Consider the following 27184-nt stretch of genomic DNA (forward strand, 5'->3'; position numbering starts at 1 on the left):
AAATTAACACAAATAGGGTCTCTTTAATAAATCTGTTACATTCAGGGAAAATACATTAAGGTTGTGAAGTCAAAGGCATTTACTCAAGACTTAAATAACAGAACTGCAGTTTAAATGGGCTTCATTCATTTTGGAATTTCCTAATTTTTACACACTTTGAAAACTTAATAAGATACTTTTAATGTACATTTGTGTGCATTTGCCTGAGTATTATAGAAAAAAAACAAGTCATTCTATATGAAATGGCCTCAGGTATCATCAGCAGGTTTGAACCCAGGCTTTTAGAATTGTCTTTGCTACTAAGGTTATGTCTCATTGATATTTAGGGTCTTCCACAAAGCCATACCCACCAATAAAATATATTATATACATTTTGTTTGGTCTTCAGCCCAATTTTGGAAGTTGTGCCAAATTTCTAGGGATGAGATTAACTTCTCTCCCATTCATCTCCTAGCCCACCTCTTCCTGCATTATGTTTGGATTCTACCTATATATGCAGATCTGGAGCGTAGGAAGTCTATCCAGAGCCTCCCACAATTCTTTCTTCTTGTCTTCAGGTGGTTCTCACTCCACATCCTTTCCCCTCTACTCTTAAATAGAGACAGACAAAAAAGGAGACAGGTCCGCAGAAGGATATTTTCAAAGATTTTGATTTATATGTAAGTTGCACAATGTGGATGGCTTAGTGAGGGCTGCAAGGTATGCTGCTAACAGGACAGGATGGCTCACATGACTTGGGTTGGCTTAGGGCAACTTCAGGTTGATCCTAAATATTGATGAAGACATATCCTAAGGGTTTAACTACTGCTGACTGGCAGCAGATATATACCATTTTCCTTTGTAAGCATAGAGGAAGGTGAACAACACATGGAAGAGGAGGTTACATACCTACAAGTAATCCAGCTTACAGATACCAGGGCTGAGTAACACAGATTTGACAGATTCTGAAGGTGTGTGCAGATAAATCATGTAAATGCGTTGCTATCTGGACTCTGTTTCCATTTTGTGTAACCTTTCAGTGTAATAGCAGGTGCTGCTTGAGTGAAAGGGTTTTGAAGGGCCAGAATAGCATAATGCGATGGGAAGTGTCTATAACAGAAGAAAAGGAGCACTTTCATATAGATAGGCTATCAGGCAATTTGAGAAGCAAGCTCTTAGCCAAGCCTTTTAAGTGCAGTACAAACTAAATAACTGTGATTTTCAATAGCTTTTATTTCAATGAACAGTGCACAAGTTTTCTGAAAGAAAGCAAAAGACAGTTCCTTTCCCTTAGAAATGTCTGTTTCAAATTTTAAAGACCTACTGCAAGTCATGAACACACTAGAATGAATTTAAACAGTGTTATTTTTTAATGAGCTATATTAAGTCATCTTCAACCATATATGGATGTGTATTTATTTTTAATCCTAGATCACAGTGGAAGAACTAGAACATAGTATCTGTGTTAAAATAGCAAGGGAAGCAGTGATGAGTATTAAGAGCCCTGGGAATCTTTTTAAACAAATAAATGGTTCACTGGAAATCAAAGTGTATGTTGCAGGGCTACCTCCCAAAGTGGGCAACACCCTCATTAAGCAGGTAACTAGAAAATAATAATTATGCCTATTAAGATTATTGTTTGTTTCTCCAAATGTGTTTACCAACTGGGGACACAAAACAAAGGGAGGAATGTATGTATAAAATGAAAAAGGTATATTGAATGTTTTACTTTGAAAATGAGTATGCATCAACACTTTGTACTCACTTTGTACTGGGCACATTGTTAGGGTTTCATTATAGAATCACAGTAGTGAACTCCCTCGTCTGTTATCTGATGTATGTGGGGCTGGAGGGGGGCGGGCAGGCAGGGGTAGTGCAGGATTATAACCTATATATTTTTTAAATCTAGAGTCCTTAAGTAACAGGACCACTTATGCATTTTACAGATGTTCCCTCTCTTGCTAGTAAATTGGCTCAGTCTGAGTATGTGTGCAAGACTGAAGGAGGCACAGAGATACTTTACTTTTGCTCTGCCTATGCCTTATCCAATCCAGCTTGTAGCAGGGGGGTGAGGGGGTGGGGCATAGTTCCCCCATCTCACCCTTCTCAAGAGCTCAAACTTATTCTGTGTGCACCAGCTCCTTGCTGCTCATCCTGTAGCCCAGCAGTGACAAGCTTGGCAGAAAATCAGTAAGTCAGTGTGCTCTGGAATCCAAACTTTGCTTTTGTCCCAAGAAGAGAAAAGCCTCCGTTGCCCATATTGTATCTCTCCTTCATATCTGGAGTTCCTATCTAGGATCTTGCAAATCAATACTACAGAATAATTTCCATTTAAAAACCTGCCACCAATCCACCAAAATAACATAGATGCCAATACTTGAATCTCTTTTTAAAGTACATTTTTGTTCTCAGTGGGAAAGAGAAAGGAAAAAAGGTAAAGCTACACAACAACATTTAAAAGCCCCTTTGTAAATAGCCTCTCACCTAATGTGAAATGTTCCTAGAAATATTTGGGTTCAGTGTCAGTGTTATAAACCTACACCATCAATATGGTTGACTGTCTGTCAATAAATATGTTGTTATGTAAAGTAACTCACACTCCATTGATTAACATTGTTTCTAGAACAAATCTGAATGCAACACACATTACTATAACTCTTCTGCAGATTAACCCTCGCATAGATGGGTGTGTTCGGGCCTTGAACCTGATGAGTCAGGGGCATTTAGGCTTAACAGAAGTTATTAAAAAAACACAAATCAAACGCTGTTTACCATCTGTGGGGAGAGGATCCTACTACCCTGGCACTGGAGTGGCAAAGTTTCATATAAACTATAGTAAGTATTTTTCAGCCTTCTGCAACATGTCTTTAAGCTGAACTAATGTATCAGAACAGAAGAGAGTCACATGCTCTTGATTTGAACAAGTACCCCACTAACCTACGTTGGAGGATAGCTTTCAGTCCCATAAATCTCAGCTTAATTTCTCAAGTAGGGACACTTGCAAGGGGTGGAGAGGATTAAACAGATCCTTTCCATCTGTCTCTGCTCCAGGTTTGTCAACGTGAGTAGTTCGAACTGTGAAAGAGAACCATACAAAATTACTTTAGAGAAAGGTACAGTTAGGAGATGATTATGATCTAAGTAGCACAATGCAGCATTAATGTAACATTTTAAAACAGGTAGCTCTTGTATTCAAGTATCCCATCCCTGAGGAAACAAAAACATGGGAACATAGAGCAGAATGCCATTTCTCTTTGTTCAGCTAAATGGTAGTTTTCTAACTGCATAAACGGTGTTTTTGGCACATACACAGAAGTTGCTATGTTGTTATCCCTGCACTGTGGGCATAAAAGCATATACTAAACTTGTGCAGTTGGTTATGCATTTGATGGGCATGTATGCCTCTCCATTCTAGATGCATGTCAGGAAAATGTAACCAGTTAGAAATCCATGACTAATGGGTGTTAGATGGAAGAGAAGCCTCCTGTGATTCAGCCTCAGCACCTGAGTGCTTAGGGCACTTGCCTAGGAAATGGGAGATTCAGGTTTTAGACCTGCTTGCCCAGAGTGGGTTTTAACCTGTTTCTCTCAGGCTTCCCAGGACAGTGCTCTAGCCATTTCACTGCAGCTCAGCCAGTATCCAGCCCCCACTTCTCCTGTGATGCTTTTGAATCTGGCTCCTGACCTGGGCAGCCAAGAGGGGAAGATGTGGGGCCAGGTAGAAGAGAATAAGCTAGAGAGTGTGTGACTCAGTGATATGTCTGCTGCCCCTTGATCGGAGGGGGCCCTGGACTGCTTTACTGCACTTCTCTGTCTCTCTCTGTCTCTCTCTCTCTCTCTTTCTCTCTCATATTTGTATTTTGACCAGAACGGTCTAGCTTTTATATTGTAGCCTGGGGGCTTTGCGTTTTGTGTTTTCTGTTTTACCAGAGGACAGGGTGAGGCTATAAGGGGTGGGAGGAGGCCTCATAGGAGCTCCACGATAGTGTGGGGTCTCCTGGCGCCGGAGGGGGTGCAGCTTTGTTTGGGGGCGCATTGGCCCAGCCTGGAACTAGGGGGGCAGCGAAGAGCTGTGGCTAGGGGGCAGCAAGAAGCCCTGGAGCTGGGGGGGCAGCGAAGAGCCCCGACTAGGGGGCAGTAAGGAGCCTCTGAGCTAGGGGGCAGCAAAGAGCCCTGGAGCTAGGGGGCAGCGAAGAGCCCCGGAGCTAAAGGGGGCAGCGAGAAGCCTCGGAGTTAGGAGGCAGCGAGGAGCCCCGTGTTAGGGGGCAGTGAGGAGCCTGGGCAGTGAGGAGCCCTGAGTCAGGGGGCAGCGAGGAGCCCCGAGAGTGAGGAGGGGTGGCGAGGAGCCGTGAGAGTAAACGGGCCGATACATAATAACATGGCCCAAGTTAGATCATACCAGCACCATCTGTGAGGCTTGGGCTGCGGTGTAGGAGAGGAAAAGGAGCCGCAGACAGCGTCATTGGGGCGCATAAAAATGGGCAGCCTCCTGCTGATTCCAATCATCTATTAATCACACGTAAGATCAAGGTGTGGCAGGAGAGTAAGCAGGCGGTTGGCCCATTGCAGGAGGGCGGAGTCACACGTCCAGAGGGGCTCCAAAAGTAGGACTCCTGCTACAAGGGGCAAGTGCCAAAAGTCCCAAGTTAGAAAACTGGCATGTAGGTGCACAAAGGGAAATAGAATTCTGCCCTATACAGTGTTGTAAAAGACCTCCTGGGTTATTAAGTCCAGCTCCATATTATCACAGGAAGCACGCCATAATCTCTTTCATATGCTGATCAACCTCCATTTTAAAAGAAATACAGTAGTTGTTTTGTTTGGCCCATTCACATCTGCTGGTAGGCTGTTCCAGAACTGTACTTTTCCAATAGTTAGAAGTCCCCTTTAGATTTCTCATGTAAATGCATTCTTGGGGGTTTCTACCAACACTGTCCTAGCCTGAATGCATCAAACTTAAACACCAGCATACTACTGAAGCAAGTAGTATCCGTTGAATAGCAGGGCTACTTGGGTGTGCAATTTTAAAATGCATAAATTTGAGTTATTGATATTCTGCATGGTAGCCAAGTTTTATGAGTGAACTATCAGTTTTTCCAGGCTTTTCCTTTTGGCTTCTGGAATGCTTCTTTTTACTTCTGCCACCTCTCCCTATATAAAGGTGAGCTTTGTCTTACTATTTTCTCACTCCCTCCACCCCAATACTCTATACTGTACTCTCATACATATAAGTGTGTGCATGTAAGTAGTAAGACGAAGTTCACCTTTTCATTGTAGATTAAGCTTATTTTTCGTAATGGGGTTATAGATTAAAGTGAGGAACAATGCTAATAAAAATAATAGCATTGGTTGATGAATAAAGATATTTTCACAATTCATTAATTTGCTCTTTTTATTCCTAAAACCAGACAATGATACTAACACTGGAGAGTGGGTTATAAATGTAGTCCTGAACATTCGCCCATCCAAAGGCACTGGGGTTATGTTTGCCTTGGTTTCTGGTGAATCAGTGCCTCTTGCTTTGTCGATCATGGACTCCAGCTCCTCCAAGTCACAGGTGATCTTAAAGTTATCAAAACAACTTTGGGCTACAGACCCATCTCCTAAAAAGTCAACATAATGAAAGAGAATCCCTTCCTTGATTCTCTGCCTGCCAGTTAGGTCTAACAGTCATTATTCAGAATAATAGGGGTGTTGCAAAGCTGCTTTAGTTGTTTCTGAAGTGCTCAGAGAGTTCAGAACACATAGACAGCATTAAAAAGATATTATTGATAATTCTTATTAAGCAACATTAGAGGAGTGCTTAAGAGTCAACCAAGAATGCCACCCCATTCATTAAGTGTCATACAGTAGGCTGTATATGCCCTAAAGAGCTTACACTGTATATAGACAGGGCAGACACAAGGAGGGAGAAAGAAGGGGTACAACACACAAGCAAAGCGAATGATATGATGATGGCACCACATGTCCTATTCATTCCAGTCTTGCTGTCCTTCAATTTCCTGGTGTTCCTGCTTACAGGAGGGAACACATGACAAGACAATGCATGTTTGCATGTGCCTCCAAGCAATCCATTTTTCGTTTGTTTCTTGTAACTACCTAAATTAGGGAACAAAGAATGATATTCTGCCTGCATTGAAACCAGTGGAAAAAACTTCAACTTCAGTGGGGCCAGGATTTCCTTCTAGAAATGTTAAACTAGATTTTCAGGTATGAAAATATACAAGTGGCAGCAACAGACCTCCAGCATCTATTTTGAAAAATCTTGGTCCCCATATTTCCTATAATTTTTACTTTCTAACACAAAAGGCCCCAAAACTAAATGAAATACATGCCAGGATTTTATGTGAAGTATTTTGTATTCTGCCACACAGGACATCATTGTGACTATTGGGAATATCATTATTGTCCGGCTGGAAGCGAAGAGGCTGTGCACCACCAGAAAGACACTGGTAGGATTCAGTGCAAGCAAACAGCAGATTGAACTGACGGTTGATTCACAAACAAATGCAACAAATTCAGAGCAAGAGCTGTCTATCCTCGATCAAGCAATGAGAGGAACTGTTGCTGTTTACACCTACTTAGGTGGTCTTCCAGGTGAATTTCGTTTTTTAACATCAGTTGGAATGAATTGGTTTTACTTGGCCTTCCCAGCTCAAAATACCCTAATTTTTTCCTTTGTATTTGAGAGTCAGTCTGTAAAGCTTTTGTTTTAGTGGAGACTGACACTTCAATAGCAGCATTAGTGGGCCAGCTTTATGGCGCAGCAGAAGTTTCTTCCCCAAGTCCTATTTTTGGAAGTGACCCTCTGGCACCTGTCCCTGTGAAAAGATAAATGATTGTTTAGCACTCCTGAAGTGACATCAGCTGGCAGGCTCAAGGAACTGCAGCAGCTTTAGAAAGAGTCAAAATAACCCAAAATGAGAAGGCTAAACTATTGCCAGTAAAGCTTTTTGATATCTCCTATTTAAAGTCACTACAAGAAGTAGAGAAAATCCTAGCTTTTTAAGATCTAGAAGTCTGACAAACAGTTTTGAATGGATTTCTATCTAGAATGGGCAAAATCTAGCCCCTTGCTCCCTGGTTTCAGCACAGATCTTGAGCCGGAGTGGAGAAAGTGGGGGGCATGCTCTTCACATGGCATGAAGACTAGCTGTTTATGGGTTCCCTGCAAGGCAATGAAGAGTGGTCAGGTGGGGCCAGAGGATCAAGTGTTGCCTCCTATTGACTAGTCCAACTATCCTACCTAAAGAGGCAAATATGCACTATAGATGGCATTTCAGCCTCAGGGCTTCATTGTAAGCCCCTTCTGCAACCTGGATGTGTGTGGAAGAAATGAGAAAGGAATCTGTTCTCCACTGGTCGTTCTCAAGGATGTACCACATGTACATCCTCATAATTAGCCTAGAAGTATAATATAGGATTTAGGCATAAAAGCAGGTTACAAGTAGAGAGTAAGGCATTTGTCTTGACTTTGGAATGGGCTTGTGATGGCTTGGAAATCAAACACACTTATCAGCGATACAGTAGATGGGTTTTATTCAAGTTGATGTTTAGTGAAGTCAAATCTGAATGGGATGTGCCACCTGGCCCATGGCCCAACCAACATTTAGCATGCTGGTTCAAACATGGCCCCACTCCCTGCCTCCCTGACACGCACAGTGGTAGTCTTGTTTCACCACCCGCAGCCCTGCCAGGAGGGAAGAGTGACAGCCTCCTGTAGCCAGTGTGTCGAGCCCTGCTCCAGCGCATTGGCGCATTGGCTGTGGGTGGCAGACTGCGGCTGCTGCTGCGCATGGAAGGGTTGGAGGCAGGAAGGGAGCGGGGCTGTGTTTGAATAGCTGAATCGCTGCTAAATGTTGGTCAGGTCATGGCCCGGGTGACCCACCCCATTCGGCGGCCTCTGGGTCAAATGTTTCAGTAAAAGTTGTTATTGTGAGCTTTAGTTGTGATCACAGTATGCAGCTCTACATCAAGAGGTAAAACCAATACTTATAAATAAATAAAGATCAACAGAGAATTATACTAAATGCTTAAAATGCTTATCTTTTTTGAAGAAAGATACTGATGAACACTTCATCATCTAAGTAATGTTTAAAATAATGCTTACAATTTGCCTCTGTGCTAGTCTTCAAAAATTAGAAGTTGATTTAAATCACATATTTCTATTGGCTTTTGAGCCTGTACTATCCTCCACTGCTTCCCCTACTTCGTAAAAACTAAAAAATTGTACTAGGTATAGTCATGCTTTGGGAAATTGTATAGTTATTAGCAGTAAAAAAAAGCAGCATCTGGCAGCTTTTTCCACACAGAGGTCTCAGTGTTTCTGCCCTTCTTCCCCATGTTCTTAAGGTACAAGTAATATCCTATTCTGAAAAATACAGATTGAAACTGTTTTCAGCTACAATATGGCAGTAAACATTGGGAAATGCTAATTTATTTATAACTCCTTTGAGCTGATCCCTGGAAGAATTGCTGGGAACATTGGGAACCCTTGTACTACCAGAAATCAGATGAAGAACATAAAATTATAAAGTTCAAAATATGTTTAATGAAAATATAGATGTTCTGAAGTAAATAAGCTGGCTTTTCATTAGCAGTAGTTTATTTATAGCTTTCACAAAAATGATATAGTAGAATTAACAAGAAAAGTATGTATTATATAACAGTAAAATTAAATTATTTGTGGTTATTGGTAAAAGCATATAATAAAATGACACGTTCTATTAATTTAAACAAAGTTAAAACAAACATAATATATGATGATATGTACAAATAAAATGACGCAACTTAAAAATGGTAAAAATTAAAAACAATTATATTTGATTTTGGCCCTTATTCTTTGTGCAGGTAGTGCAAATAAACCTGCAGAGTATAGGACTGACTGTAAGAGAGGAGTCAAATTGTTTTTCTTCATTACTCCAGTATTTAAAAATTTCCCTTTAATTTCTTCAAAGAATGAACAAGACCCCAAATAACTGGCTTTTCTGACAGGGATACCCTTCCTGTTCCAAAGGAGTATGAAGATTAATTTAAAAATTAGTTCTGTGTTTTTTAATGAAATATGGGGAGTTCTACCATGCCTGCCTGTTATTCAGCAGATCAACCATAATCTAGAGAACTATTTTACCAGGACTCTTCATTTAGAGAAGAGAGAGGACATGGACACCCAAGAGGGTGGAAGATGGAGACTTGTGACTTCTGGCAACAAGCAGAGATCACCTCCATCTGCAGTGGGTCATGCGGAGAACAGATATGCAGCCCTAGCAGCAGAGAGGAAGGAGAATGTTCCATTGGTGGAGGAAGACAGGCCAGGGCTCACCAAGGTGGGAAGGATTGAGATGACTGCGACCAAGAAGTGATGGGTGGTGGTGGCTGGAAACTCCCTTCACAGGGGACGGAAGGAGCCATTTGCTGACCTGACCTGTTGTCTCTGGAGATCTGCTGCAAACCCAGAGTCTGGATCTGAGATGTCATGGAGGGACTACCAACACTCATCTGGCCCTCTGAGTACTACCCCATGCTGCTCATCCATGTGGGCACCAATGATGCTGCCAGGTGAGACCCTGAGCATATCAAAACTGACTATAGGGTTCTGGGTGCAAGAGCGAGGGGGTCTGGAGCTCAGGTTGTGTTTCTGTCGATCCTTCTGATGGCACTCAGGCAGGAGCAGGTGCATCCTGCAGATCAACACCTGGCTGCACAGGTGGTGTCACCAGCAGGGATTTGGCTTCTTTGACCATGGGATGTTCTTCCAAGAAGAAGAATTGCTGGGAAGAGATGAGAACCACCAGATGAAGAGAGGGAAAAGTGTCTTTGCAGACAGGCTCGCTAACCTAGTGAGGAGAGCTTTAAACTAGGTTCACCAGGGGATGGAGACTAAAACCCTGAGGTAAATGGGTAAGCTGTAGACCTGGAGGAAGAGCAAGCAGGAGGGGGCAACAGGATAAGTGCTCTCATACTTTTTGAGAAATCAGGGCAATCAACTGGTTACCTCAGATGTCTGTACACAAATGCACGGAGCCTGGAAAACAATCAGGAAGAACTAGAAGTTCTTGCACAGTCACAGAACTATGATGTGATTGGAATAACAGAGACTTGGTGGGATAGTTTGCATGACTTGGAGCACTGTTCTGTATGGCTACAAACTGTTCTGGAAGGACAGGCAGGGGAGAAGAGTTGCACTTTATGTGAAGAGCCACATGATTGCTCAGAGCTCCAGTATGAAACTGGAGAGAGGCCTATTGAGAGTCTCTGAGTTAAGGTTAGAGGGGAGAGCAACAAGGGTGATGTCATAGTTGGGCTCTGCTATAGATCACCAGACCAGAAGGAAGTGGTGGATGAGACTTGCTTCAAACAGGTAGAGGTTGTTTCCTGATCACAAGCCATGGTTCTCATGGGGGACTTCAATCACCCTGACATCTGCTGGGAGGGCAATACAGCAGTGCTCAGGCAATCCAGGAAGTTTTTGGAGAGTGTTGGGGACAACTTCCTGGTGCAAGTGCTGGAGTGGCCAACTAGGGGCCATGCTCTTCTTGACCTGCTGCTCACAAACAGGGAAGAATTGGTGGGGAATGTAGTAGTGGATGGCAACTTGGGCAGCAGTGACCACAAGATGATTTGAGTTCAGGGTCCTGAGGAAAGGAAGGATGGAGAGCAGCAGAGTAATGACCCTGGACTTCAGAAAAGCAGACTTTGACTCACTCAGGGAAACTCATGGGCAGGATCCCCTGGGAAGCCAGTCTGAGGGGGAGAGGAGTCCAGGAGAGCTGGCTGTACTTCAAAGAAGCCTTACTGAGAGTGCAGGAAAAAGCCATCCCAATGTGCAGGAAGACTAGCAAGTATGACAGAAGACCAGCTTGGCTTAGCAGGGAACTCTTCAGTGAACTAAATCACAAAAAGGAAGCTTATAAGAAGTGGAAACTTGGACAAATAACTAGGGAAGAATATAAGAGCATTGCTTGGGTATGCAGGGATGAAGTCAGGAAGTCAAAGCGCAATTGGAGTTGCAGCTAGCAAGGGATGTGAAGGGTAACAAGAAGGGTTTCTACAAGTATGTTAGTACCAAGAGGAGGATCAGGGAAAGTGTGGGTCCCTTGCAGAATGGGGGAGGCAACCTTGTGACAGAGGATGCAGAAAAGGCTGAAGTGCTCAGTGCCTTTTTGCCTTGGTCTTTACAGTCAAGGTCAGCTCCCAGACTGCTGCACTGTAGGCAGCACAGTTTGGGGAGGAGGTGAGCAGACTCAGTGGTGAAAGAACAGGTTAGGGACTACTTAGAAAAGCTGGACGTGTACGTCATAGGGCTGGACAGGATGCACCCAAGAATGCTGAGAGAGTTGGCTGATGTGATTGCAGAGCCACTGGCCACCATCTTCAAAAACTTATGGCGATCAGGAGAGGTCCTGGATGATTGGAAAAGGGAATTGAGTGCCTGTATTTAAGAATGCAAAGAAGGATTCCAGGGAACTACAAACAAGTCAGCCTCACCTCAGTTCCCAGAAAAATCATGGAGTGGATCCTCAAGGAATCCATTTCTAAGCACTTGGAGGAGGAGGAGAAGAAGGTGATTCAGGACAGTCAGTGAGAATTCACCAGGGGCAAGTCATGCCTGACCAACCTGATTGCCTTCTTTGATGAGGTGACTGGCTCTATGGATGCAGGGAGACCGGTGGATGTGGTGTACCTTGATTTTAGCAAGGCTTTTGATAAGGTCTCCCACAACATTCTCCCAGGCAAGCTAAGGAAGTATGGGCTGGATGAATGGACTGTAAGGTGGATAGAAAACTGGCTGGAGCATTGGTCTCAGAGAGTAGTAGTCAATGGCTCAATGTCTCGTTGGCAGCCAGTATCAAGTGGAATGCCCCAGGGGTTGGTTGCTGGTTTTGTTCAATGTCTTCATCAACGACCTGGAAGATGCACAGAGTGCACCCTCAGTAAGTTTGTAGGTGACACCAAGCTGGGAGGAGTAGTAGATACGCTGGCGGGTAGGCTAGGATTCAGTCACCTAAACAAATTGGAGGATTAGGCCAAAAAAAATCTCATGACATTTAACAAGGACAAATGCAGTGCCTTGCACTTAGGACAGAACAATCCCATGCACTGGTACAGGCTGGGGGCTGACTGGCTGGGCAGCAGCTCTGCAGAAAAGGACCTGGGATTTACAGTGGACAATAAGCTGAATATGAGCCAGTAGTGTGCCCTTGTTGTAAGGAAGGATAATGGCATACTGGGCTGCATTTGTAGGTGTGTTGCCAATAGGTCAAGGGAAGTGATTATTCCCTTCTATTCAGCACTGGTGAGGCCATGTCTGGAGTACGGTGTTCAGTTTTGCACACCCCCCCCCCCAACTATAGAAAGGATGTGGACAAATTGGAGAGAGTCCTGCAGAGGGCAACAAAAATGGTGAGGAGGCTGGAGCACATGACTTATGAGGAGGGGCTGAGGGAACTGGGCTTATTTAGTCTAGAGAAGAGAAGACAGAGGGGATTTAATAGCAACCTTCAGCTACCTGAAAGGGGATGGAGCTGGACTGTTCTCAATGGTGGCAGATGACAGAACAAGGAGCAATGGTCTCAAGTTGCAGCAAAGGAAGTTTAGGTTAGATATTAGGAAGAATTTTCTCACTAGGAGGGTAGTAAAACACTAGAACAGGTTACCTAGAGAGGTGGTGGAAGCTCCATCCTTGGAGGTTTTTAAAACCCAGCTAGACAAAGCTTTGGCTGGGATGATCTAGTTGGCGGTGGTCCTGCTTTGAGCAGGTGGTTGGACTAGATGACCTTCTGAGGTTCCTTCCAACCCTCATTTTCTATGCTGGCCAGCCAGGCCCCGGTTTTGGGTGGCACGCGCTCTAATGAGATCACTCTTAGTGTGCTCAACATCACATGTATTCAGCATCCCTGTGTTTCAAAATGGTGGTGGGGCACATTAGCTAAAGCTTGTCCAACGATCTTTAGTTAAAGTGCTCCCACTGCCATTTTTTAAGCATGTGACTCTGAATACATGAGACGTGGAGGGTATTGCTGCTCTGATTAAAATGTCTTCCTCCACCTCCAGAACACTTATAAAGACACCCTATGTTATTAGTGTTCTGCAGTTTTCTATTTCTCTATTGACTACAGAAAAGTTCCATTTTGTTGGGTTTCTGGATTAGAGGAAGGTTATATTGCTTACCTCAAATATTTGTCAATCGCCTAAGTTTGGAGCCTTCATCTTTAGTATGTGTGAACAAGGGGGAAAGAATTGACCAAGTCAGTGACTAAATTCCCATTTTCTCTCATGGATAATGCTCACTTGTGAGCAGGGATCCTGGTTTTCTCTGTTTAAAAATCACAACTTCTTTGATAAAAAATAGTAAATTTGCTGATTAACCCCCCCCAAATCTGCGATTAAAATGAGACACCACTATATATATAGATATAAATTAACACGATTTTTATTGATATAGTTACAACTTTAAAGCAATTTGGAAGCCTAGCAGTGCCTCAACCACTATAATAAAATAAATTCTAAGTACCTATACATTTTGGTATTTGATTTTGGGTTTTTTATCATGGAAAATCAGAGCTCCTCCTTCCCCCTATACTCACCAGGATGCAATTCCAGGCCCCTCACTCCCAAGCCACAGGCCCCAAGGCCTGCAGGTGCCTCTCACTCCCCACCCACAACTCCTCTACCCCTGCTGGTGCCCCTCAATCCCCACCCACAGCCCCACAGCCCTGCTGGTGCCCCTTGCTCCCTACCCACAGTTCCCCGGCCCCGCCCCCCAGCCCTGCCAGAGGGGGCCCCCAGCTACCAGGGCTATAAGGCCAGGGACCAAGATCTATAATCCCCTGCCCTCTGTAGGATTACCTTAGCCCCAGCTGCACCACCATGCTGAGATGTCCCCTGCCTGCTGGGCAGCAATGAGGGGTACAACTCCATGCTGCTGCCCCTGCTGCTGCTGTGTGGGCCGGGGTGCTATGCTAGGGCAGCATGGGGCTTGCAGCAGCATGGAGCTTCCTTGCCTGGTCCTGCTCTGCCGTGTTGCACTAGGTCTCACCCTTTCAGCAGTGGAGGCCCCAGGGGGAGGGCAGCAGGGGAGGGAGCCTGAGCCCACAGCAGGCAGCCTGCACCCACCCCACTCACAGATCTGGGGGGTCACTGCCCTGGAGTGCATGCAGCAGCAGGCAGCTAGTCCCACCCCACCACTCCCTGGATGAGCCTCCCGTGGCCCCATCCTGTTACCCACTGGGGCCCTGTGGCCACGCATGCTGACACTGGGCCCCAAGTCCCACTCACCTCCTGGGTGGGCAGCAACCCCAGCCCAGTTCAACTCACTTCCTTCCTACTGGGGCCTCAGTTCCCCTGCTCCCACTCCCACCAGATTTGTGGGAGCTGGGCATCAGGCTGCCTGGCAACCATTGTGCATATACAGCCCCGTGCCTGACTGCCCTCCTCCCGCTCCCCCGATCCCCTTGCAGGCTGGAACTCTGCTAGCCTGCAGAGAGCTTTTTGCAAAAGTGCAAAATTTGTATGTTTCTTCATTAAAATGAGAAATCCATGTTTTTCTCACTTAAAAGGGAAAATTGCCATTTTTCCCCAATTTTCCGTGGGAAATAGAAGACCTTGATTCGTGCTTATGAGACATGGAAAACTCCAACTTTTTTTTTTCCTACGGTGGAAAGTATATAGAATGTTTGAAGCTTTGACTTAACAATATGATGTTATTCCCTTTTCAGATCTTCCCCTTGATATAACACCACTAACAGTCTTTTATAACGGCTGCATGGAGGCGCAGGTGAACAGCAAAGAACTGGATCTGGATCAAGCTGCCTATAAACACAGTGACATTAGATCACATTCATGTCCACAAGTAATGGGAGAAGAAGATCAAGTCTTAAAGTAACTCTCTTCCTTTAGATATAATTTCTGTAATTAGTCTCATTCATCTCACATACCATTTTATTCAAGATGTGCCAGGATACCAGATCATCTGGAATGTTGTTCTCCCCTTCATGTACTGTGGAAAGGAAAAAAACCCTCTCTTTTCAGAGATAAAGGGAAAGAATACAGATTGCATTCTTGTTCAAATGATCTTGCCCAAGTCCAGTTCCTTAGATTTTATATTTAAATAATTCTTTCAGATGGAGTAGCGAGTCCTACCAGCATATTTAAAATCTAAATCAAACTATTTTAATTTAACTTTTAAAGAAAATATATGAAAATGTTTTAACAACTTTTATGAAGTATGGTTTTATAAAAAGAAAGGCCCCCAGGTTAGAAGGCTAATTGCTGTCAGTATACTTATGAATCGTAGTAGCATTTGGGGTGGTGACATCAAAAACAAAAGCTTTTATTTACATTAAAAAGAAAAGGACATTAGTAAACCAATTTATGACATTCTTGACCAACAGTTGCCTTTTCCATCGCGGAGTCCCGCTATCGTAGTTTGAACTTCAGAACTTTTCCCCCTCCCTGATTCATAATTCCATTACTTTACTTAAGAATAAAGTACTCCCATTCCTAAAACAACATAATATCATGCCACTGTCAGAAAGAGAAAGGCAGCAGATGTGTGTGAGTAAATTGTGTGCATGAAGGGGCATGTCTACATGATATGCCAAATGCACCGTAGACTAATTCTACTGCACATTAGCACGTCACAGCAAAAGCCGTGCTAATACACAGTAGAATTAGTCTGCTGCTCATTGGCAACAATAAATGACCGTGCACTGGTGCTACTGTGCAGTAGTGCCAGTTACGGCGCATTGTGTTAGTACCTGTTATTACAAAACTTAATGCGCAGTAATAATGGTGCATCAATCTACATGTGTAGATGTGCCCAAGAGGCAGTCACACTGGTGTTGACATCAAACTTGAATTTGTTGAAAAGAATTGAGGGCCTCCCTAAAAAACAGACTTCCCCGTTTTTGACTAAACTTGCACTCCAGAGTTTCTTAGTCACTCCCAACTAGCTCCTTGGAGATGTCAAACTTATTCTCTACTTAGGTTAATCCCTTAACACCCCCAGTCCTCTTACATACGACTTTGAGGCACCTCAGAAGTGCCTGATTTACCACAAGAGCTATTTATTTACATGAAAGGCTTAGATCTTGAAGCCAATTTTGCACTTCAAGCCATATCCCTATTAAACCAAATTAGTCCACAAAGTTGATTAGAAGAGGAGGGAATGATTCTAGGAGGTACCCAATTTGGTATGTCTAGCTTCTTTAATTCCTGTGAGTAATCTTTCAATTTTCAGACTCATTTTCACATAGCTGGTAAAGCCTCTCCATTTAGCTACTGCAGAGGCTTTGGTTAACCCTAAACTAACAGGGAGAGAAGAGTCAGAAGCAGGAGTACCCTTCCCCTGCATCTTATTAAGGTACAGAATAGAGAACTACCTGTCAGAACTACTTGAATTAGGATTTGATGCCCTGGTATAGAAATTTACTTACGCAAAGTAATATTGTACCATCTTCATTCACTTTGAAGAATGCCTTCCTCTTCAGGAAGTCTCATTGAAATTAATGGTATGATATGATGTAGTACCTCCCAAGTGCAGAACCTAGTCCTGTATTTTCAATTTTTTAAAATTCACTTCTGACCCAGTTCTTTTTCTATAACTTTATGAACACAATGAATGAATGTCTCCTCTGACTTCCTGTGCAACCCAGCCCCAGTTTGATTTAGCACCAGATCTCAGAACGCTGCTGCTTGGCAAAGGGAGACCTTGACAATCACAGGAACCCAGTGTGCAGTACCTAAGCTCCTGTCAGCTCTTGGGCCACCTCTGTGGAATGGTGCATGGATGCAAAACTGCTTTGATTACCTCTGCAGTGGCATATTGAGGCAAAACTGTGTTTAAATAACTGTGAGGAAAATTCCCCTCATTGCATCTGGGCTCCAAATCAGAGGTCCAGCTGAAATCTATACAATTCAAATATATGTTTAAATGCTGTGCAGGACTGTGACTTTGGTCAACTGGAACCTCAAAACATGCCTATATTGACTGTATTTCTAGTTTTTCAAGAACAGTTCCCAAAAGTAAGACTCTCTTTTGAATTTAGTGCTTGTTCAGCCACCTTACCTGACCAGAGAAACAATCAAAAGATAGAGCCCAAAAGAAAAGTGTCAATAGTACATAAGATATTTATGTCTATGTTACAATTAGAAGGAAAAAAGAGGGGGGAGGAGAGGAAGATGGATTTTTCTATCATAAATTGAAGAGAGATGAAGTTAAAGAATATGGAAAATAAAGGAACAATATTTTTTGTTTTGTTTTTCTCTATGGATACCTGCATTCTAGTTTTAAGCAAAACTGTGTGCTGAACTTTTGAATGTGAAAGTGCCTCCATATTTTAAAGATGAAATAAAAGAAAAAAATTCTAATTTTTCCTGTGAGTCCTTTTAATAGTGCAAACCTGGATCAGATGACCAAGTGATATACTGAGGTGACTAGGATTATCGTCAATATTAATAAAACCTATTAATTCTAAAGCTCATTTGCTGTCCCATCATAACTTCATATTCACTAGATTAGTATTGAGATGTATTAGTTATTTCATATTGCCTATATTAGCTGATGGTAATTAGGCGTTACGTGAAAAGAGAAAGAATAGCGAGAGAAGTGTGTCAACTTCTGCTGTGTCTTCTCCATCTGTTGTCTCCATCCATGAAGTCTGGATGTTGAGTCTGATTCTTATTTATGAGGCCCCTTTACACTTAAATATACATCTATTTTAAGACTTCTTTATACTGCCATCACAGTAAATGGACCTTAGCATTAATGAAAATAGGTAATTTTTTCTACTCTATTTGATCAGCAAGCCTTCCATCTTAGAGAGACCCAAAGCTTTGTTTTTATCAACTCCAATCTAGCCAAGCACTGGAGCACCTGGTTAACTGTAAACATATACGAAACATCATGACTTTAGTGCAGGGGTTGGCACCCCTCAGCATGGGTGGCAGAGCATGGCATGCAAAGGTTGACAACATTTTTGGGTGGAGTGCCCAAAACACCCACAACCTCAACTTGCAAGATGTTGGTATGTCTCAGGGTGGATGGTGGGAAGCAATGGCCACAACAAGGATTGGGCTTCTCATGGCTCCCCTGCTATCCATCCCAGACATACCAACATCTTACAAGTTGAGGTTGCGGGTGTTTTTGGCACTCTGCCCAAAAACGTTGCCAGCCCCTGCTTTAGTGGGTCTTTTACAAGATTTAAATGAAGTATATGCTTATTGCTTTGTTGCACCAGGGCTTTTTACATCAGCATGAATCCACAACAGCCCCATTGGCTTCAGTATCTTTCACTGGTCTAACAGAACAGAAAGTAGAGCCATACAGGAAAACACCTTGTAAAAGATAGAAATCCTTAAAGATGTATTAGGTATTAATAAATTAGGTACTCCAAGGAGGCTAATGCCAAAGGAAAAGATTAATGGTTTTGATATTACAGGAGAAGAAATTGAGATAGTAAGTGCAATATAAGGTCTTTGCAGAGACCTTAGTGAGAGATAGAATGATACCAAATAAATAATTATGGTCCAGGATTATACTAATATAGCTCCTGTAACAGGACAGAAGGCTCCTGTTACTTTAAAAGGAAATAATATCAGGCTGAGCTGAATCAGGGAGGACTTGCAGCTAGGGAACAAGTTAGCTGCTAATGAAATGATTGCCAATAGACAACCCATGGTGTCAGGCACAGAGAAGGGATAACTATGGGAATGTAACTTACCTTGGGGAGGGAGGCAGAGCTGTAAAGTGCAGCAGGGGCAGTCAGGGAGTCAGCCCCGGAACAAGGGGATGCAGATATACGAGCTCTGTTCTAGCAGGGAGAGCATGCAGGTTATCCCACACAGAAGAGAAACTCCTGTGAATGCCTGCAGTCACATGACCAGATGGGGTGGGGTTTAGAAGACTTAAAGTCGGTGCCTGAGAGCAGGCAGTCAGTCTGATACTGCTAGCTACTGAGTGAAGAGCTCCTGCCCAGAAAGCTGCAGTGGGAGGCTCTGCTGACTCCTGGAATGCCTGACAATGCAAGTAAGAAGCTGAATGCTTCTGCAATGGGGATAGGACCTAAGACAGGGGGAAGCTTGGCAGACAGCTAGATAGATGGGACTTTTGTTAGAGCGCAAGCATTTATGGGGCACTGACAGATGTGATGGTTTATTGGACAATTGGCCACTGAAAGCACCCTACAGCCATGCACTGACAGAAGTGCACAGCTGCAGAATACATAAAAAATGCCCAGTTGCATGACAATCTGAACTCATTACATGGGGATTCAGATGAAGGTGCTTCAAAGCAGAGCACCTTCATTAACGTCTGTCAGTGTGGCTGGGAACAGGGCTTGGTTGATGCAGGCCGGCTCGGCTCCATGCACTGTCTTCAAGATAGGAGGGTGGGGAATATCACTAATCTAGTGAATATGACTTTGTTATGTGGGTTCCTCAGCCAGTGCTGGATGGTGGGGTGGTGGATTGGAGCCCCTCTGAGGTGGGGGACCCAATCTACTCCTCCTCCTGCCCCCCTGAGTCCAGTGTGCCTGGGGAAACCCCAGACTGAACTCACTTTCCTGCCTTCCCCCCTCACATCTTGACAGAGCACAGGAGCTTGGAGGGGGGTTGGGGCTAGAGGACAGACTCTACAGATGCACTCACTCTCAAACTCTCCCCTGATCAGCTCCAAAGGCAAACTGGATCACACACTCTCCTGATCCAACGGTGAATGTCTGTTGGGTCAGGAGGGTTGGTTTAACTCATGATGCTTTCTGTGAAGTGGCATGAGTTAGACCAGGGAGCTGCATGTCTGTTAGTGCCCATGTGCTTTTATTTGAGGTTGACTGGTGGACTTGGTGTGTGGCTGTAGGGGAGTGTGAAGAAGCCACAGTGGGGCACCTAAAGGTGTGCATTGTAGTTAACCTACAGTGGGGTGTCTGAGGAGCACATGGTGGTTAACCACAGCAGGGTGCTAGGGCACACCAGTGTTTTGGAGCCTTGCTGGGGGCAGGGGCTTGGGATACAGACCAAGCTTAAGTCAAAGGGGGGTGTAAGCCTAGAGAAGGACTGAAGCCCAGCACAAGAGAAGGACAGAGACAGGGGCCAGGGGTCTATAAGCCAGGTCCAGGGCAGGGGGCCTAGGCAAAGGGCACAGTCAGAGGAAAAGGGCGATGGTTGGGAAGGCCAAGGCAGTCTGGTAGTGGCTGAGGGCAAAGTGCCCTACTTAAGCAATAATCATTAACATCAGCAAGGCATAGGCATGGCTGTAGGGGAGGTCAGAGACCACAAATTTTGCCCTTAAGGAAAGAGTAGACCCAAATATGAACAGGCCAGGAGTGTCCCACGTAGCACCTGAGGCCAGGAGTAGGAGTGGTAAGGTTTGGGAGGAAACCAATTACTAATATCAGACAAGGGCTCACATCAGGACCCTAGGGCAGCCTCCCTTTCCATAAACCAATATTTACATCAAGGTGTGGCAGGTAGGAGAAGAGGAAGGTACTTTTGGAGCCCAAGTAAGGCAGGAGCTGTGTGTTCATTAGGGGGTGTCACAGTTGCCCTGGGGCATGAGCCCATTAAAGTCAGGAAAAAGTGTATGCATTGATTTATGGGCTGTGACTGCTGTCTATCATAAAACACTAAAATAGTTAAAACAAAAGAGTTCTGTTCCGTGCTAGGTCAGAAGCACTTTGCAATTGAAGGAATGAAATGTAGACATTTTCATGCAAATATGCATCAAATGAAGCACTTCTGGCAAGTCTTACCTTTACCAACACTTGCTCACGTTACAGTAAACCAGCCCATGCTGAACTCCTTACTAGAGGATTTCAAGGGAAACCCATTACTTTTCTGTCAGTCTCAAACACTTTTTTATTTCAAACGGTATTACAAATATATAAAGCCAGCACATCTTGTCAGTGCTTTGACTTCCATCATGCCCAGTTGAAATATTTTCTGATAAAAATCAAACCATTTCTGTTTAGTGGGAATTCCATTATATTTTCCAATACTGAATGTCTCTTAGAATTTGCAGCTTACATTTAAGTTCATTTAATTAATTTGGTCCTTCATCCTGTCTTTCCAGAGGATTTTGAACTTATTGCTATGTCTGGTTTAGTTTATAGGAGGGAAGGTTTTCTAATGCACTTTTTTGCATGCAAGTCCATCATGCACTGATTTGTGCACCAAATCTATATTGTAAAGTATCTGCCTTTAAAAAAGCAGCTAAGGGAAAATCTTGGGTCATCTAGGCTATGATTGTGATCTGCTAACCACATCTGCCACATAGCTTGCTTTATTTTAATGGAAGCAGACCAAGGCTGATATGAAAGTCTTCTGAAAAGGCTGTGTAAGGCCCATCAGTCAGTCCCTCTCTTCTCTTCCACACTGGTTCTGAGAGAAGAAAGCATGTTTTTCCATCTGTCAACCACAGAAAGTGAGCTAATGGACTTTTCTAGACATTGGGCCAAATTCCCTTCTCGAATTATCCTCACAGATCTGGTTAAATCCCCTCTATAAGCAATTCACTTACCAGACTGCTGTGATGAATCCCAAGCAGTGGGCTTTCTTCACTTTTTTTGCATTCTTTGCTTTCCTAGGATCTAGCGCTATTTTTCTTTTAGACTTTCAGGCACACTTCTTGGCCACAGGCTCTCTTCCCTTCATGAAATGGGACCCAAAGCCCAGTTGCCTTAGGCTCTTAAAATCAGGATTGACCTTCAAGGTACTCTGGTAACTTGGAACTCCAACTCTGTGAGTCCACTAGGATTTACACAATACTTTTTCAGGTATGCCTGACAGGTGTAGCACAATGTATGCATACATTGTTTGCATAGGGTTTCAGGAACACTATTACTCTATTTAAAAGACAAAGCACAAAATATTACAGATAATATGGGTGGTAAATATTCCTAAATGCAGTACCCCCTCACTCTGTCTCATTCTTCCCATGAGACTATGTCCGTGTGGAAGGGTGCAAGGTCCTCTTAATTCATCATGGTCCCTTTCTGCTTCAACTTGTAAAAAATGCCATTCTTACATAGAACTGCTCCTACTTTCCTATAATCTTGAAGCTTCCTGTCGTAAGATCTCCCAATTTAGCCCAAATATGACTATCTCCACTGCCAAGCAACCTCTCCCTTGATAAATGCATTTTCTGGACAAGTGTCAGTCTTTTGTCTAGAGTACTTCTATTGGAACAGGGGGTCATAAACAAACTTCTGTTCGTACCATACTATTATTGCCTTTGAATTGCAGCTCAACATGGATGTGGAGACAGAGAAATTCTAATTGGAGTCTGCAACTTGATAAAAGTATCTATGGAGAGCTCATCCTCACATACACAATTCACATATTCTCTTAAACACCACAGCATGAATCCTGAGTGAACAATTTCAACTGAAATCCATAGAAGTGGACAGGAATAACATCAGAAGCTACCTCAAAGCGCTGTTCCTTCACCAGCTGGCCTGGGCCATCAGTACTGAAGCACCTGCATGTTCTGCCCTTGATCAAAAATGGCATTAATGGTTAAGGGCATTATTGATGTCCTGTCCTTACAAGTGAAGGCTGCTTTTTTGCAGGTGTTTAACTACAGAGACAAAGATGAATAAATAGCATTCCTGAGTAGGCTTCATTTGAGCAATTCTTCCCTTTTAAATAACTAATGAGAAAGAACAAACATTTTGCATCTGATGAACTGCCGATACAACATTGCAGGATTTTTCTAAAACAAAAATGAACATGGTTTATTTTGTTGAATTCTGTTTCTGGCGAAGTACTTCATAGAAGTAAAAGACTTCTGACACCTGGCAAAGCACTACATAACAGGATTTTCAAACAAGTGCAGATAATTTAATCTAATTAATTTCCATGAAAGATGTATTGTTAGGATCTAACCACTGGTTTTAAACTATGCAAATATATATTTGATATTTGACTTTATTATATTTGCAATAGGAGGAAGCATTTCACTCAAGCATCTTGACATCAATGTATATGCAGTTACAGAGTAACTAATGTCTTGGAAAGCTCATCCTACCCCATCTTCACTGAGTCTTGAATGGCACTTGAGTCTTGAGTGGCTTTGGGCTTTGACCAAGAAACAAATCTCTCTCTCTCTCTCTCAGGTTTGTCACAGCTATCAACATTAGCAGTTGTTGCATCCAGCCGATCCTTGCTCTGCTGTAGGTGTAAATGATGTCATCAGCTGTTGCAGGAAAGGCAGAGCTATTACTTCTGATCTTAGAAGCTGAAAAAGGTTCAGGGTTCATTTTTAAGACAAAAAGTGACAGCGTTTCAGATAAAAAAATTTCCATTAGGACAGTAAGACCATTTGGGTTGTAACATGCTAATGAAATCCATCATCCCATCTGCTTCACTGGAAATCAAGAGTCCAGTCATTTGGCTAAGACTGAGTCTTGGATGGAGCGATAGCTGGATATTGCTGAGTCCCAATAAAGGAGGAGTACTGCTGGTTGTCTGTGCAAAGTAAGCATAAGAGGAAGAACAGATGGCATCTGTTTATTTGGAGCAACATATTCACTTTCTATTATGAAAGTGTGCAGTCTATGAGTAGGCCTCAAGCTAATTTGTAGATTCATATTACAGCAGCAGTTAAGGGCATATATAGCTACATGGCAGCATAATGTTGAAAAACCTGAGACTGGTCCAGATGTGCTAGCTTAGAAACCAGAAGCAGTCTAGCTACAGAAGCATGGTTCAAAAGCAGAGCAGATGTTTTTGCCCAACAAAGAGGGGCTGTAAGCAGGCCTGAGCTCATACCCTTCCAATTCCCAGCTGAAAAATCCAGCCCCAGAGCTACCAAACACCTTGGCTGAGCCTTCTTGTCTCTCTATCCCATTGTGTGGTGGCCTGAGGTGTCACGGTGGCCCAAAAATGGAAAAAAAAAGGGAAGTTGGCCATACCTGAGAAGGTCCTTCTGCCTAGCCAGAGGTGGCCTCAGACAGCATTTCCTAGCACAATACCAAGACCAGAACTGCCAAGTGTATAGGCCACCTTTTTTTCTCACACTCCTTGGAGTGCAGTACATGTGCAGTGAGGCTGCTCTTGGAGCCGCTCTAATTAAAGTGCCCCCCATTCCAAGAGCGTGTTTATAAATGCCCCCTATGAGTAGGGAGCTACCACAATTGTGGTGGAAGTGCGCTGTGCAGCAGCTCCTTTAATCTTACTGATTTTGGTACGTACTTCCCTTCTTCCCCCCACACCTGATTGGCAGAGGGGCCCCAGCAGCCTGGCCACTTGCGGCTGATTGGCTAGGAGGCAAAAATCATGGTTTAAATTATAGCTTCGGTTTTGCCTCCCACAGGGTGATTGGTCAAGGGGCTCTGGCAGCCCTGCTGCTTGCTGCTGATTAGCCTGGAAGCAAAAACCATGGCATATTTAAAACTGTGGTTTTTGTCTCCCAGCTGATCAGCAGCAAGTGGCAGGTTTGCCAGGGCCTATTGGATAATCAGGGGTGGGTGGAACTGGGTGGGGGGGCGTGCAGAACAAAATGAGCAAAATGAGCAATTCTGCCCTGATTTTGGTAGGTCCCTACTTAAGAGGTATGGGCCAAAGGATCTCAGTAGCCCCAAAATTAAAAGAAAAAAACCCCTAAAAATGTGGCCATACCCAAGAGGGCCCTCTGCCCAACCAGAGGAAGTCATAGACTGCCCTGAACGTGTGCTCTGCCAGCTGCAACACCCAGCTCACAGCCACTATATACAGCAGCATACTCTTTGGTGTGCCTCATGATCTACCCTTTGTTGGGCTGGCCATCGTACAATGAAATGGGCCAAACCTCAAGGGCTGCTCAGTGCCCCAGGCACATTTTAGCTGGACGAAGCCACCCATCCTCACAGAGGCTCCTAGTGCTCAGACTGATGCTTCAGCTGGGAGCAGAGGCTTGTCACACAATGCTGAGGTCCAGAAGTGGGGTTGGCATGGCATGCCAAGCCCTGTCATTTTGTGCCCTGGAGTTCCACCACTGGTCATGTGAGCTCAGGAGCCTATTTAAACAATACTTATATCAGGGGAAACCAAACAAACAAAATCCCAAAACTTTGGCACCTCTGCCCAGGTATAAAGGGCCACAGGGAGCCCTGAACTCATACCCTTCACTCATACCCAGCCACAATATCCAGCTCCAGAGTCACCAATCATATCAGCTGGTGAGTCTTCTCTCTCAGATGTCTCCTTAGGTAGTGTGGGGTGAGGGGTCATGGAAGCCCCCAAATTTAAAAGAAAAAATGGTCACACCCAAGAGGACCATCTCTTTTGCCAGAGGAAGCTGCAGTAGCCTTAGACTCATACACTTGGCTTCCCAGCCACAACATCCAGCCCTGCAGCCAATCATATCAGTTGGACAGCTTTCTCTCTCAGATTTCTTAGGCAGTATGGGCCAAGCCAGACCCAAAATTAAAAGACGAAAGAAAGTTCCTCATCTGTACAAGGACTCCAAGACCGTCTGATAAATATCTGCAGGGTCTTTGCTCTGTGCTCCTTCTTGTTCATCTGCAGATGTTAAAGTAAAGCTGTTCAGTGAAGAGAGAGTTTATGGAGATTCTGCTCTTTTGAATAAGAGTGAAACTTGTAACGACACTTTTCATGACAGCACACAGTGAAATGGGAGGAGGATCTGGGCCAGTACAGGTGCTTTGCAGCCTGACCCTGTTTGCCTCTATGGCATCTATAGTGAAAGCCCTCCCTCCTGATGGTATCTTGCTCTCCAAGAAGAGGTGTATTAGAAACCTGGTTTCTTGATGGTCCTTCAAGGCCAGAGAGCTGTCAGGAAGCAAAGGTAGAGATAAGGTACAAAGCCTATTCCTTGTCTCCAAACACGAGCATCCACTGGGTGCCTATACACACGCCCAATGCCTGCTTTGACACATTTTAATTAGCATGCATCAGAGCAGCCTCGATTAATTAGCATTATTTAGCAGCCTTGGTGTCACATGTATTCAGCATCTCCTTGCTTCAAAATGGTGGTGAGGGTGCTTTAACTAAAGCTCCTCAAATGAGCTTTACTTAAAGTACCCCCACTGCCATTTTGAAGCATGGGATGCTGAATACACAAAATGCTATGGGTGCTTTAATTAGAGCGGTTTCCAAGAGCTGCTCTAATTAAAGTGTGCTTTCCCCTTGCCCCCATGGCATGTGTAAAGATGCCCATTGTGACCAATTACCCCATAGCAATCAATTAAGATGAGCCCCTTTTGATAACCCCTTTTACTACCATCACTTCTGTATGAAGGATCCTTTTCCACCCAGCCCGGGGCTGCCTGTGTCTTGTGTGCACACCTTCCCAGAAGACACCAGCGATAGTAATGATGGGGAATAGGATCATGATAACAACAAAGAGTGGGTGAGCAACAAGGATGATGAGGAGGAAGAGGATGAGGAAGACGACATGGACGAATGACTGGGGAAAGAAACTGAAGGGTGGTGGGGGTTGGGATTGGGAGGGGAGGATAGAAGGCATGGAGGTGGTTTTGTGTGATTGTAACAGTTAAAGGAGGTGGGGAGGGGCACATGGGCGTGCATGTGCAGGTATTGTGACAGGGATGATGGTTAACTGTGGATGCATGTTATGGACTTTCAAGTGAACAGGGCAGGGGGTTCTGGAGACAGCCCTGGGCTGCCCAGGAGGCATGGGCGTCAGCTATCCCTGCCTCTGGGGGCAGCTCCCAGCTGCATGAAGCTAGGGGTTAGCCCTGAGCTCTGGGTGGAGGAGGAGCTGTCCCTACCTTTGTGGGAAGTTCCCCTCTGCCCCCAAGAACTTGGATCTTAGCCCCAAGTTCTGCACAGCTGGGAGCTGCCCCCAGAGATGCCCCCAGAGCTTGGGGCTTAGCCAGGCAGCAGTCTAGGCCCCCTGCTGCCTAGACTGACTCATAGCAATTTGCTCCTGGTCATGGTTTACACATGCGCTTAAGTGCATTAGTCTAAAGCACCATTTTATTGACCTATATCTGTCAGTATTAGCTAACGACACTTTAATTCAACCTACTGTGCAGTAATTGCTATGCATGTGTAGACAGTGAAGCTTTACTGCTCATTAGTTTAGTCTAATATGCAAGTAATGTGCGTGTGTAGACATGCCCAGTTGCAGCCGAGCAATACTTGTTTGGGATTAATTGTTCCACTGGGACATTGACCTGCTGCTTGTTTATTACTACTCTGGAAATCTTTGCCTTCTTTTCAAATAAGCATTTTCTGTCATAGG

The 27184-nt window shown here is 44.1% G+C and overlaps 1 protein-coding gene across 1 annotated transcript in view; it reads left to right on the top strand.

Moving 5' to 3' along the window:
* PROS1 (protein S) overlaps window positions 1-17349 on the top strand; it is a 53924-nt gene extending 36575 nt beyond the window's left edge. The window contains exons 11-15 of the mRNA XM_090057535.1: window positions 1411-1578; window positions 2646-2814; window positions 5388-5536; window positions 6354-6576; window positions 14697-17349. Of these exons, the coding sequence (XP_089913661.1) occupies window positions 1411-1578; window positions 2646-2814; window positions 5388-5536; window positions 6354-6576; window positions 14697-14863 (876 nt within the window). The 3' untranslated portion in view covers window positions 14864-17349. The remainder of the gene's footprint in view (window positions 1-1410; window positions 1579-2645; window positions 2815-5387; window positions 5537-6353; window positions 6577-14696) is intronic.
* Window positions 17350-27184: the final 9835 nt, after the last annotated feature.

Source organism: Crocodylus siamensis, chromosome 1, assembly GCF_052110815.1.
Source record: "Crocodylus siamensis isolate JL-2025a chromosome 1, ASM5211081v1, whole genome shotgun sequence".
NCBI lineage: Eukaryota > Metazoa > Chordata > Crocodylia > Crocodylidae > Crocodylus > Crocodylus siamensis.